The sequence below is a fragment of the Seriola lalandi genome, unplaced genomic scaffold (assembly GCF_002814215.2).
Source record: "Seriola lalandi dorsalis isolate HSWRI2012SDOR001 ecotype SW California unplaced genomic scaffold, Sedor1 jcf7180002053650, whole genome shotgun sequence".
Classification (NCBI taxonomy): Eukaryota; Metazoa; Chordata; class Actinopteri; order Carangiformes; family Carangidae; genus Seriola; species Seriola lalandi.
Window position 1 is genome coordinate 8267 of NW_019524203.1, and position 14023 is coordinate 22289.

Consider the following 14023-nt stretch of genomic DNA (forward strand, 5'->3'; position numbering starts at 1 on the left):
CTGACGCAGTCTAAGCTCCCAGGCAGCTTCGCTTTTTTACGTCTGGAGACAATAATGTGAAGCAAACAAAAGGTCAGAAACCACGGCAGCTACTGCTTTCCTCTCTCTTGAGTCTTGTGGCCTCAGTCAGGAAGTCAGCTGCTTTCTTTACTGTGGTGGAGTTTCTCAACACACTTCTCTGGGTTCACAGTTCTGCTCCTTAAAGACAAAAACAACAAAAGAAAAACTCCCAGAAGTGGGACAAACTCAGTGCTTTTGCAAGTCAGAAGGAAATCTCAGGTCTTGGCCGTGAAGTCACGAGTCAAGACCGACAGACATCAGTCAAGTCCAGGTCCTGACTTTGTGTTTTGCTTCCTAAACACCTCGCTATGTTCAGCAGTACACTATCAACAGATCAATATACAGAAATGACAAATGCTCAGTCATCAAATCGTTCCAGCAGCTAAAACCACAATCTCCTCTTCACATTTCGGTTTCTACACACGTTCTACACTTCGTCAGTTGTGCCTGCACCATGAGCTGATCTCTGAGCTGCAGGTGAGACGGCAAATACGTGTAAAACCCACATGTTTCTTTACAGGGAAACTCTGTGGGACAAAAAAAGCTGACGAGCAACGAGCGTTTGATTCAAAAGCAGGAAGTTGTGGTTATGTTGGTTTATAGTTTATCCAGCCGAGCCATCAGGACGCCTTTTTAAACACAACTTTAACTCGCCTGCATTTATTTGCCAAACACCATGAAGAAGCAGTATTCTCACTATTCTGAGCTGTGCAGCATGTGAACAGAGAATCCAGAGAGCTGAGTGTTCATGAAAAGTCAGTTTAGCTGGAGGTTATCTTCAGAGCCAGACTGCTGCCAGCCACAGGTCAAATAAACACTGGAGTTCAGTTCAGAGTCGGGCCATTCTTTTCACTGGATAATGCAAACTTCCTGTGTTTCAGATAAAGTAACGGCCGCCTCCTTTCTTAGACAAACTCAGACCACCCCACTGAACAACCTCTGTTTTCACTAACTACATGGCTCTTTAAAATGAAACCTTACGACCAGAGTAATTGTCGGTTGCAGACTCTCTCAGACTGTTTGAATCCACATGTGGCCACTATAATACAAAAGCAAACAAAAGGTCTGAAGCCACAGCGGCCACAGCTTTCCTGACGTCCCCCGACCTCCCTGAACCACAGCCTCTCTCCTGTGTCCACACTGAATGGCCTTCAGTCAGCCGCGTTCGTTACTGTGGCCCAGTCTTTCAACACACTTCACCGGATGCAGTCGTTAAGTCATCCTGCTGCCAAACCAAACTACTGGACTGGGTTTCAACATGGACATAAATGATGGAAGGCCCAGAGGTCAGCTGAAGGGGTTTATCTTATTTATGTGGACAAATTCTTATCTAAACGTGTCAGACAAACAAAGACGTTCAGTTTTATCCGATCAAATCAGATCGAATGCTCAGACCACCAGCAGGGCCTGGGATAAAACCTCAGTACTTGTCTGGTACCAACCGTAACGTGAGTCCAATGTTTCTGATACCAGGAACTGTCAAGTACAAAAAGCTGGCATCTTGTTTGATCATAAAACTCCTGATTTAAACACAAATTTTTCCAATTTTAGACAATTTTGTGTCAGTAAAGTTCTTGTACGGCGTGACTTGAGACGACATCTAATATCTAAGAACTCTGGCCTCATAGAGAAGCTTCAAACTACTGAAGTCAGTTTCAGTATTTAAAAACATCACACTCATCTGAGCTCGAATCATAAAACTGTGGATAATGTGTCCTGACAGAAATAAAACCTCCATCTTCTTCCCTCTACATGTTGACAAGGCGAGCAGCAGATCAGCATCACAACGTTTTCTTATTATTATTTTTCTCCACTAAAAGAGCAAAATTCAACAAAATCAGTGGGCGGGTCACAAATTCTATCAGCTACTCTTTGACCTGAAGGTGGCGCTGTAACAATAAATCTTACGTTTCACAGGCGTCTCAGAAACAGCGAGCCTCAAGCCCCTTTTCCACTGGTCAAAAACCCGCTAAGTTAACAACGGAAAACGGTTCAATCGTCATTCACACCTGGGTCACACGACTCACCCAGGTGAACCCGCTTCAGAAGAGGTCAATAGGCTTTTATTAGCCTGTCACAAAACTGTAATCTTTATATAATTTATTTAAAAACACCAGATCAGCGATCAATTTTCATCAAAATAAGTCATTTTGAAAAGAATTTGCAATAACTCATCAACCTGAAATTCGAGGTCTCACGAGGTTTCACCATATTTCTCCCTGAAGCACGGTGCTGTTCCCCTGAAGGGGGCGCCGCAAATACACAAAGACATGTCACACAGAACTATAATCTTTATGTAACCAACGTAATCCAAATTAAGTGCAGATTCTGGCCGGATGTCATTAAACATATATCAAAGAATTGACCTTGTCTCGTGTTTTACTTCAACAAATCAAACAGCAGCAGCTTAAAACAAACTGGAGGTGCAGCTCAACTCATTCTGAACTGACTCTGAACATTAGTGTGGTGAGACGGCGGCTCCACGGCAGTTATCCCTTTGTTGCTTTATCTATTCAAAGCTGAGCTATCATCATGTAGTTATGTATTTATGAGCAGCGGCTGTTGCATTCATAGAACCATCATCTGTTATTTCAGAGTCAACCGTCAAAACCTTCTCACATGTGAGAAATGTCCGAACTCATGTTGGTTATTGTCCGTCTTTTGGATGTTTTTCTTTTTCTGCAAGCTGATTCTTGATTATTGTGACAGTCCCTGAAAGCACCGCGACGAGTTTAAACACAGTCCTTTCTCACAACTGAATTACCACACAAGTTTCCTCACAGACAGATAAAGCAGATTAAGCTCTCACTGTGGTGGATTATTTATCTACAGCAAGTTTTCACGTCTGTTGATTTTCATTCCAACTGCAGAATTAATCGAACTATAATCACCAACTTGTGGTTGTTTCTTCAACCAACCAGCCAAGTTACAGGAAATACGGTCATAATCTCTCCTTCCTGAGTTGCATTGTTTGAATAAGAAGTGTTTTTGAAGAACATTATGATGTCATAGTGACCTTTGACCATTTGGTGGTCAGCAGTTATGTGAAATGTTTGAGGGGCTTAAACCAGAGTCACCTCATCATGGTGGTATCTCTCCGCCACTCAGACTAGTTTCAGGTTACATCCCTGTTTATGTGTGAAAATTTCTGTGTGAAGTTTTGAGTTATGGCTAAAAAGACTTTTGTGGGGTCACACTAGCCTTGACCTCTGACCACGAAAATCTAATCAGTTCGTCCTTGAGTCCGAGTGAATTTTTCTGCCATATTTGAAGGAGTTCTGTCAAGGTGTTACTGAGATATCGTGTCCACGAGAATGAGATGGACGTACACACAACCTGAAAACAAAATGGCTGCTGCTCTGACTGTCGCCGGCGTTAAGACATAATAAAAGCAAAACTGTAAAGCTGATGCTCTTAATGACAGACGTCTTCTCGAGCCTCGTGAGTGAACATCTTACCCCAGCACAATGAGCTCTCCATATTTGACCGTTCCTTTGGTGGAGGCGGGGGAGGTGGAGATGTTTTCCTGTCCAAGCGAAAACATCTGTGCGTCTTTCTGAGGGAAGGAGGAAGGGTGAGGATTTTCCCGCTGTCTCCCTCAGAGCGTTTCCATCACCTGCACACACAACCAACACCAGTTTAACAACTTCACACACACACTTCCTGATGGTCAGGAACGATAAATATGTGAGAAGTGAATCATGTTTTTTAAGTTTCACTTTGAATATTTCATTTGAAATTTAAAACCCCTCCTCCGACATTCATACAAACACACGCAGGCTTCAACGCTACATCATGAATTACTACAATACGCCCACACTGTCTTTGTGCTGGGAGCTGGGGGCAGCAGTGGCAGACAATATATGTATTCACCCAAGTACACTGAGTGGGGTTGTTAGGTGTAAAACAGGGTCATTTGCATCCGTGACGGGGTGACTCACTTAGCAGCACGCTGGGACTGATGTTATAATCCTTTGTACCATGAGGAAAAAAATAACACAAGCCGAGCATTCATTCAGGAGCCCGGGCTCTGATGTCAAAAGGCTGGAGAGGACGCAACATCATCACAAATCTGCAAGTGAGAGGTCGTAACAACGAGCTCCGCTCTGATCAGGCTGATTTATTCATTTATTAGGGTTTGTTCAGGGTTTTAAAGTGTGTTGAAAAAACTCGCAGCAGGGACGATCAGACCTCTCTGACCGAGGAGCAGGAGGGAAAACACCAGAGGAGCTTCACAGGTGTGCAGTTCACCTGTACCACAGGAGGCAGAGAAGTAAAATGGTTTTTGAGTATCTCTGAATAAATGAGCCTGTTGAGAAAATGAAAATGTTGTTTTACTGTTCTGTAGAGTCAATGTCCCTGTGTTGCTGCAGCGAGGCTGGCGCTATAATCTCGTATGTGACTGACTGATCATATTTCATCCACTTCTCAGTGGAGTGCTGAGCCGCAATCAACTGGGCCGCTCTGGTTTCCCTGCTGTTCAGGAACTGCAGGGAAGAAGAGGAGTGCTTCCAATACACTGAGCCTCGCCTCTATTACAACAAATAAACTACTTTGATTGCATGTATCATTATTACTAAAGGAGGCAGAGGAATAACTGAACATAAGACACTGAGCAGAGAGAGCAGGAGAGAGGGAGGTCATTGTTAACGAGGCCTCGTACTAACAACTATGACCATCAAACAGAAGGAGTTAGACATAAACACCTGCCTAATAAACGTCTCTTACGTTCTGGAGTTGAAGTAAATAAAGACTAATCTATTGTGGATCCAGACGGAGGCTGTGAGCTCATCACAGCTCAGTCTTTGTCTTTCGTTTATGTGTTTGGTGATTTTGACAGACGACATCACAGTTATAAAATCAGGATTTGACCAGAGGAGGTCCAGACATAGGTGTTGTCACAGGTGGCGTTTTCACCACCAAACTGTCTCCTTAACAGCAGCGACTATGAGCTCCCGTTTCCTGACGTCACCACCTTCCTGTCTGCTTACTTCACTTCAAGTTTTTCAATACTTTCCTCACAAAGTTGCTTTGTGAAATTTTAAATAATGTTAAGGTATGAGACACAAATAAATATGACAACAAAAATTTAATTCAACCTTGTTTTGTTTTTTGCCCTAAAGCCATCACACTGACAACGCCATCACTTCTTCCTAGCAGATTTCAACATCTGTCAGTTTGCTATAATTAAGAGCTTCCATCAGATTTCCTTTTGAGTCAATCTGCCACTGGCATTTCTTCATTTACACCTTTTCTGTGACAATATATGAGCTGTGTGGAAATTTGCATTAATCGCAGGTGAGAAAAACCTTCCCAAGCTGTTCCCATCATGGTGAGAAATATTATATATGTTGTGATTCTTGCAAAATTAATACAAAACATTAATTTTCCCCACTGACGAAACAGATTAGCTTCATATTTAGCTAATCCTAAAGTTTTAAATTCAGGTTCTTGAGACCATGTTGATGCTAATGATGGTTACATGGTCAAGAAAACACTAACTTTTATTAATTTATTAGACAAATAAAAGCAGGAATTAGTCTGGACGCAGATGGAGAAAAAGAGTTAAGCTTGCTTTGTGTTACTGAACATGGTGAATAGCAGGTTTAAGCAGGTTTAAGGTTTAAAACACTTGTGGTATGAGATTGACTGTGAAGCTGGTTTACAGCTGGTTGCCTGGTTCCACAGAGACTCCAGATAAAATCAAAACTGATTTGAGTCACAGGAAAAAAACAACATCAAGAGTTCCTTAGTTCGCAGCAGGAAACTGTGAAAGAAACTGTAAGAAGCGTTAGGATGTGGCATATACCAGCTTAACGATGAAGAGATGTTGATGATGATAATCATACTGCTGTGTAACCATGTTTTGAGAAACAAGAGAGCTGAAGTTTCTAAAGCTGATTCTTGCTGCCTCACAACAACTGTCTGATTTCACAGTTTCTGCTGCTTTTTATTGAGTCACAGGAAAAAAACAACATCAAGAGTTCCTTAGTTCGCAGCAGGAAACTGTGAAAGAAACTGTAAGAAGCGTTAGGATGTGGCATATACCAGCTTAACGATGAAGAGATGTTGATGATGATAATCATACTGCTGTGTAACCATGTTTTGAGAAACAAGAGAGCTGAAGTTTCTAAAGCTGATTCTTGCTGCCTCACAACAACTGTCTGATTTCACAGTTTCTGCTGCTTTTTAATATCAGGCAGAATAATGTCTTTTAATCTTCATCACACTTCTGTCAGCTCTTCTCATCTGCATATAACAACAATTCCTAATAATATCATTAATACAATCAGAGCTATTTGTAAGTTTTGCTATAGCTACATACCCAGCGTTAGCATTAACAGCTGTTTACTTACGAGTCTTACCAACAGTTTCGGCCATCATTGCGTTTAGATCATAGGCTGTAAATAAAGATGGACGTAGCCTCTGTGACGTCACCCACAGGTTTCTGAACAGCGGTTTTGAAGCTCAGAGTGAGCTGCACCACCGTTGCCATCTTGACTGACTCCGCCCCCTAACTCCCAGCTAATCCAAATATGGGCAAAGAGGAGGGGCGTGTGTGGAGCCAAGACTTCTGTGCATACCGTTTTGTGGCAAGTATATGCTCCTCCACCTGTAACTCAAAGAGGCCACGCCCTCAATTCTTCAAAACTTTAGTCCTTAATAAAAAACAGGTGAGTTCTATAAAGAGGTGTCATGAAGGAGGAAATTAGCTCTAGAGACCAAAACTGTTTTTGTACCAGGCTGTAAACATGTTTATTTCTGCTGTAAAGTTGGACATTTTAACACAGGAGTCTATGGGGACTGACTCACTGTTGGAGCCAGACTCTAGTGGTCATTAGAGGAACTGCAGGTTTTGGTTTTTAAGTGTTGATGCTTAATTTTTACTCTTCAGGGCAGACTGGATGCTACATTGACTCGGTATCGGAAAGTGACCAGGCGATCCTACCAGCCTGGGGCTAGCTGGTTAGCATGCTATCTTCAGTAGATGAAAAGAACTGAAATAGAAGCAAAACAAAAGGGTTGATTTCCAACTCTGGTTTGATGTCGAACTCGTTTCATTAAACAGCTGTTAATGCTAACGTTAGCAATAGCAAAACTTACAAATAGCTCCTTTAAGCAGTCACTGAAAACCGATTTCCTGTTCTAAACTCTTCAGCCCTGCTGGAAGTGTTAAGTGGGAGATCTGGTGGGTTCAGTGGGTTAAAGTTCAAGATATTTATAGTAACACATATGTATGATGAAAAGAGATGCCCCCCCCCCCACACCTCCCTGACCGGCCTCGCCCCTCCATCATGACCATAGTTTATTTCAAAGGCTGTGAATACAGGACCAGTGAAGTGCAGGCGGACAGAGACCCATTCACTGCCTGTAACCGGACACCAGATGAGGAGGATGACTTCTGAAGTGACTTCACTCCTTGGAAACAACCGCTCTGTTGTGCATCTCTTTCCTCTCGTGACGGCGACGCAGCGGCCCGCACGGTCTGACATGGAGGTGAATCACACGTTGCGGCTCAAAGCTGATTTTATCCTTCTCTTGTGACTCAGATCTCATGGTTTCCAATCAGCCTGAACAACACATAGCTCCATGGAGATGAGGTATAGTCATGCTCAGAGATGGGGTTCAGCAGCAATTTATCAAATCTGAATCCTTTCTAATCTCTCATCAAATCTATTCAGTGCAATGTTGACTGTAAAAATAAAAGTTTACTGCAGATTAATAAGCTTCATTTAAGCCTGATAATATTGAATATCAGAATATTTCCCACCATATGTAATATTGTCCTGCTAAAGAGATCCAGTCCTCCGGTACCGTTCACCTCTTAGCAGCCTGAGTAGATGCGCTAACTATATTTGGCTGTTCAGACCTCTGGCTAAAGGTGGGCAGAACTACACTGTAATTACTGTGTATGTTCGGAGTCACAGGACACTTTGTGCTTATATGAATGATAAAGGCACAAGTTGTCAAACTACAGCAGGTGCAACAAAGCTAACAGGAGAGTCTGCACAGACCCACACAGCTCAAATAATCAGAATCACCTGCGTAAGTTTAACTATTATAACATATCAGCATACGAAACGTTTGATTACACATATGTTTTCAAGTTAACAAGTTTATTAATTTACTTATTTAACTTATGAAACTGACATACTGTAAAGCAGTGGTCCTCAACCACCGGGCCGTGGACCGCTAACTGGCTGCACGGACAGGACAAATTAATTCATACTTTTTTTAATCAGTAAAATACAACAATTGCCTGATAATAGACTATTTAAGGGTACTGCGATTAGTCGCCATGTGGCCAGTCACTATTAACCACCATTTGTTACAACCTAAAGTACAAAATAAACCGCCAGATACACACTCGCCAACGTGCAGCCCTAACAAGTGTAATTCCAGCTGTAGGTGTCTCGTTGTAGGACTTTGTTATCTCCAGTAGTGACTGACAGACCAGCTCACCAAAAGAGGGCTACACAAGCCCAGTGTGTTTTCACATGAGCCCTGAAGAGGAAATACCCCTCCACCGCCACCAGCGGCCTACACACTCACACACACCTAACCCGCTTCACCATGGCAACAGACAGAGATAAAGAGTGTGCGGCTGCAAAGTGTCAGTGAGCAGCCTGTCAAACACATCACACTGCCTCTATAACAAGGGTGTGTGTGTGTGTGTGTGTGTGTGTGTGTGTGTGTTGGGTGAAGGGGGTTAAAGGGGTTAAAAGGTGCTTACGTACACACTAATAATTCAATTATGAGCTGATTGAGGAAACAGTTCCATTGTTGCACCATGTAAATGATTTGAATTTAAATAGATTACTTGAGACGAGTTAGGATCAAAACTTGGGCAGATAATCAGATTAACAACCAGCTGGTTAGTCATCAATCTTTGAATGAAAAGATGTAAAGCTGTGCTGGAGGATTTTAACAAAGATCAGCGTTGTAATAACTCATTGTAATTAGGTTTTAGTAATTTCACATTTTTCATTTTTGCCAATATTAGGTCATGTGTTTTTTTATGCTAAGGGGACATGCCACTCAAATCCTGATGAATGTTGTGATTAATTTTATCCTATTAACAATAGGCACATTATTTATGATGGATATTTCTATGAATAGTTTATGTACTTCTTTTCACAGGGGGTTAATGTTATTTTTCTTTTTTTTTTTTTGTGGTTCGTGTCAGCAGAAGTAGTGCCATCTCCACTATGAAAAACAGGAAACCATATATTTATGTTGTGATACTTGTTCTTAAAGAGGACTGACAGCTTCCACTGTGACCATCACTTGGTCTGCTTTAATCCGCCCAGGCGAAACTTTCTCCAGGTTCTAGGTCAGCCATTGCGTGTGGACAAGAGGGTTAACGGTGTCTGTAAGCCTTTAATATGAGCGGACAGTTGGGACAAAAAAAAAAGGGACAAATTTCAAGTTTTAAACGGGGGGAACAAAAGCAGCGTCTGCGGGGACAGATGCTCTGGTAGGATGGTGCATGCTAATCAGTTTGTGTGGCCAGAACAAAAGAGGCCAGCTGGGCTACACAGACCCGGACAGACCGGCCTGTCATCCACAACCACTGCTGGAGCCCTGTTCAGGAACAATATACTACATATACACAGGGGTCCAAAAGTCTGAGACCACTTTCCCAGTCACTTGAATGGGATAGTACTTGTACTTGGGATAACATATAATTACTCTGTAACTGGTAAATAGCAAGGAGTATTTTGGGATAATATATTATATACTTTATATATAGCATTTATACTCTCTACAGTGGCTAATTAGCAAACTTAAAATTCAGAATTCACTATCATTATATATATATATATATATATATATATTATAGTGACACGTTGGGAAGCAAGAAAAACGAAAAAAAAAAGAAAGAAAAACATTTAACAACAGACTAACACATTAAAAGTCACTATAGGTAGATTACAGTGGTACTTATATACGTGTTCTAATAATATAATGCCAAATATAAAGATAGCAAATACCATTAATTATCTTAAACTTAGTGGCAATCACATACAGCGTTAAACCACATAACATTCATGTAAGTACATGAGTGTTATGGGATTTTTTTGAGAGGAAAAAACAAACTTATTTGCCTTTTAAAACATATAATTATGAATGTTTAAATTACAAAAAGTATGAAAAATATCCGGTAACGATGGTAAAACAACTCGCTAGCTAGTAAATGTTGACGTGTATGAATTTCGGTCTGTTAAAAGTTAAGAGCTGAAACAGAAGTTCCTCTGTTAGTTTTTCCATCACGTTATTTAGCATGTTTTTCTGAGGTGAACGCGTTTTTATTGTCGGTAACGTTAACGATAATGAAGATAAAGTGACTTTTTTTTTTTAAAACAACAAACTTACCGAAGTTGAAGTTACTGTTCGCCCTGAAGCCTTTTCATGTCCCGTAAGTCTCCGTTCCGGTTCCTGACGGTTTTAACGGCTCCTCAACAGAAAAATGTTCTTGCTATTTAAAGAGTCTACCGGTAGTTTTAACGAGTTTTCATCGGTAGATGATTAAACGGAGTCAAACCTCAGTGAGGTTTTGCTTCTTCTCTGCACCGAGTCCAACTAAACTGCTGGTCTGGACAAGTCTTCGGTTAAAGCCGTACCTACTTCCGGTAAGCTTTTCAAAATAAAACCAGTAGCTTTAGCATTTGCATTTAAAAACTGACTGATGTTCGGAGCTGGGTGATATTAGTATATGATAATAACAAGTAAAAAATAGTAATGTTGAACTGCCAATGTTTTGTTTGCTCATCCTTTTAGCTTGGTTATGACCAGACTGTGAGAATCACCATAGGCTGAAAAGCGTTGCGTTTGATTTCGACCTTTGGACCTTTAGACAAGGCGTTTAAAGTTAACTAGCCTAACTAGCTTAACTAGTTCACGGCTTAACGATAAAACAGTGTTATTAAGCAGCGGCAAATATATTTCTGTAACTTTCTGGATTAAAATCAAACGATGGAACGTTAAATATATTTTAGTTATAGCTTAATAATGTGCAGCTATTGATCAGATCATATCTCAGTGTTGTGTATATATATATAAAAGATAAAAAATTAAGAGACCACTGCAAATTTTTCTGAAATCAGCATCTGTACATGTATGACAGCCACTCCATTCCAGTGTCTGTTGAATTCCAACACAAGCACACCTCATTCTACTTAATGAGGTATTGATTAGGTGATCACCTGAACCAAATCTTATTTAACAAGGAAAAGTATTTAAACCACTGCTGTGGTCATCACTATCCTCTTGCAATAGGACCAGCTAGATGCCAAAAACGGTGCTAGTAGTACCTCAAAAGCAAGTGGAATCAAAAAAGTAAGTATTGACCATACCAAAAGAGTTGAAAAGAAGAGGGATACAGTGAGCGTCAGGTTGCTTCCATCCTTCAAATTTCTAAGACGGCGGTTCATAAGAACAAGGTCAAGCAGCAGACATTGGGGACAACAAAGCTACAGACTGGCAGAGCGTGAAAATGACTCTCCACTGACCGGGATGACCGTCAACTCATTCAAATGTCACTCAGCAACCATAGGATGACATCAAGTGACCCACAAAAATAAATGGCACTCTGAGGATTGTTTTTTCCAGCAGGACAATGCTCCATGCCACACAGCTAAGTCAATCATGGTGTGGATGAAGGACCACCAGGTCAAGACCCTGTCATGGCCAGCCCAATCTCCAGACCTGAACCCCATTGAAAACCTCTGGAATGTGATCAAGAGGAAGATGGATGGTCACAAGCCATCAATCAAAGCTGAGCTGCTTGAATCTTTGCGCCAGGAGTGGCATAAAGTCACCCAACAGCAAAGTGAAAGACTGGTGGAGAGCAGGCCAAGACGCATGAAAGCTGTGATTGACAATCAGGGTTATTCCACCAAATATTGACTTCTGAACTCTTCCTAAGTTAAAACATTAGTATTACGTTGTTTATAAATGAATATGAACTTCTTTTCTTTGCATTATTTGAGGTCTGAAAACACTGCATCTTTTTTGTTATTTTAACCATTTGTCATTTTCTGCAAGTAAATATTTTAATTTGGAATTTGGGAGAAATTATTGTCAGCAGTTGATAGAATAAAACAAAACTGTTCATTTTACTCAAGCACATACCTATAAATAGTAACATCAGAGAAACTGATCATTTTGCAGTGGTCTCTTAATTTATTCCAGAGCTGTATATATATATATATATGTATAAATAAAAGGAGATGAAAACCATGAGTGCAACAGATAAAAGATAATGTCAGAAGACCCACTCAAGTTGTTAGGGACGCTTTTTTCTATATTGGTTAATAATTGTTTTAATAATCAATCTAAAACAGTATTTTATTCATCACTAATCAATAAATCAGTCTATTGTCCATGTGTTTAATTCAGCCCAATATTAAGTGATTCATTATTTTAATAATTTAAGATAAAGAAATATATCACAACAGTCCTGAGTTTATTTTCAGGAATGTGTTTTTTCCACATGGCCTTGAACGCACCCCTGCAGTGCTTTGTGTTTACAGCGGAGCCCCGCCCCCTCTCCAGACTTCCTGTTACTACACACTGTGGGCGCGCGCGACACTCAAAGTCACTCCCGGCGTTTCATTCATTCAAACTGACCACAGGTCAACCTGCTGGAACCGCGGGAAACCCTCTTCGACTCTCAGGTGAGCTCTCCCTGCCTCGTGTTTATCACTACTACACTATTACTGATAAACCTGGTGATTTTTTATTACACGTTTCCTTCGTGACCGTGTTCTCTGTAGTTTGATAGTCTGTCCAACGTTTAGGCGCGCGAGCGAAAGAAGGCGCGTAAATGAAACATTTCAGGTGAATTAAATGTTATTGGCAGTTTTAGTAGCCAGGTGGACAGTCCGTTAGGCTGCTGTATATATTTTTATTTACAATTCAAACTCAGCGACCACGGGTTGACATTTTATATATTTTTGTGACTTTCACTTTGAGTTCAGAAGCTGCTGCCAAACTTCAGTCAGTTATAGTTACTGAGTTACTGACTCCATGACACAAATACAATCGAATACATTAAATAACAAACGTATGTTGCCTTCACTGTTTGAAGAAGTAGTTCCTGCTCCGCCATGTGGTGATGATGCAAGGTGAGTCATAACAGTAAAAGTCAGACACGTGACAGGAACAGGAACAGGAACAGCACCATAGACACAGTAGAGACTCACTGAGCTGAAATTAATCCTACGCTGCTTAAATAACACTTTTTCATGTTTCCCCATTTAGAAATGGGTGTGATGTCAGGTGTGTGCTTATACACCTGAATACAACTTAAAAGTAATTTAAAGTTCACAGAGTGAAAGTACAGATCCTGCTCAAACTCCAACACAAGTGAAAGTTGTTCCTTCATATTTTTACTTGAGTTAACCTAACAGAGTACTTGATTTTAAAAATACTTATATATTCAAAAGTACTGAAAGCTACTGAATAAACTGACTTTGTAGAAAATGTAGAATAAAAAGCTTGTAAATTTATTGGCATGTCATTTTATTCTATGTTTATTTTCTGGATCGTTTTCCTTTTAATACCCTACTTTTATTTCTGGTTATCTGTTTTATTTCCACTGTATTTCTGGTTTGACTCACTTCCAAACATCTCCTCTCTTTAACTATTTAATTATTTCATCTTTATCGCTCTATCTTTATCTTTGTTTTCCAGTCTTCGGTGTTTCCTCAGTTCCTGTTGTTGTTGTTGTCTTATTTATTTTTTTTACTGACTCAGTGATAAAATGGACTTTAGGTTTATTTTCATATTATTACATGTACAAAACGTTGTTGTAGAAACACATCAACAACAAAGGCTTGTCTGGACTTCTGTGCAGAAACAACAGGATGTGGAACAAGGAGAAGCAGAGTCCGCCTGCCGACCGGTGAGTTTCATGTTTTATAATAAAGTAATAATAGAAAACGCTTTAATAACTAAC

At 40.5% G+C, this 14023-nt stretch overlaps 1 protein-coding gene across 1 annotated transcript in view; it reads right to left on the reverse strand.

The window, feature by feature from the left end:
* The window catches only part of LOC111651457 (E3 ubiquitin-protein ligase pellino homolog 1-like), a 12505-nt gene extending 1861 nt beyond the window's left edge, over positions 1-10644 (reverse strand). The window contains exons 1-2 of the mRNA XM_023401397.2: positions 10438-10644; positions 3519-3676 (exon numbers count right to left, since the gene is read on the reverse strand). Coding sequence (XP_023257165.2) covers positions 3519-3604 — 86 coding nt within the window. The 5' untranslated portion in view covers positions 3605-3676; positions 10438-10644. The remainder of the gene's footprint in view (positions 1-3518; positions 3677-10437) is intronic.
* Between the last annotated feature and the right edge of the window lie 3379 nt (positions 10645-14023).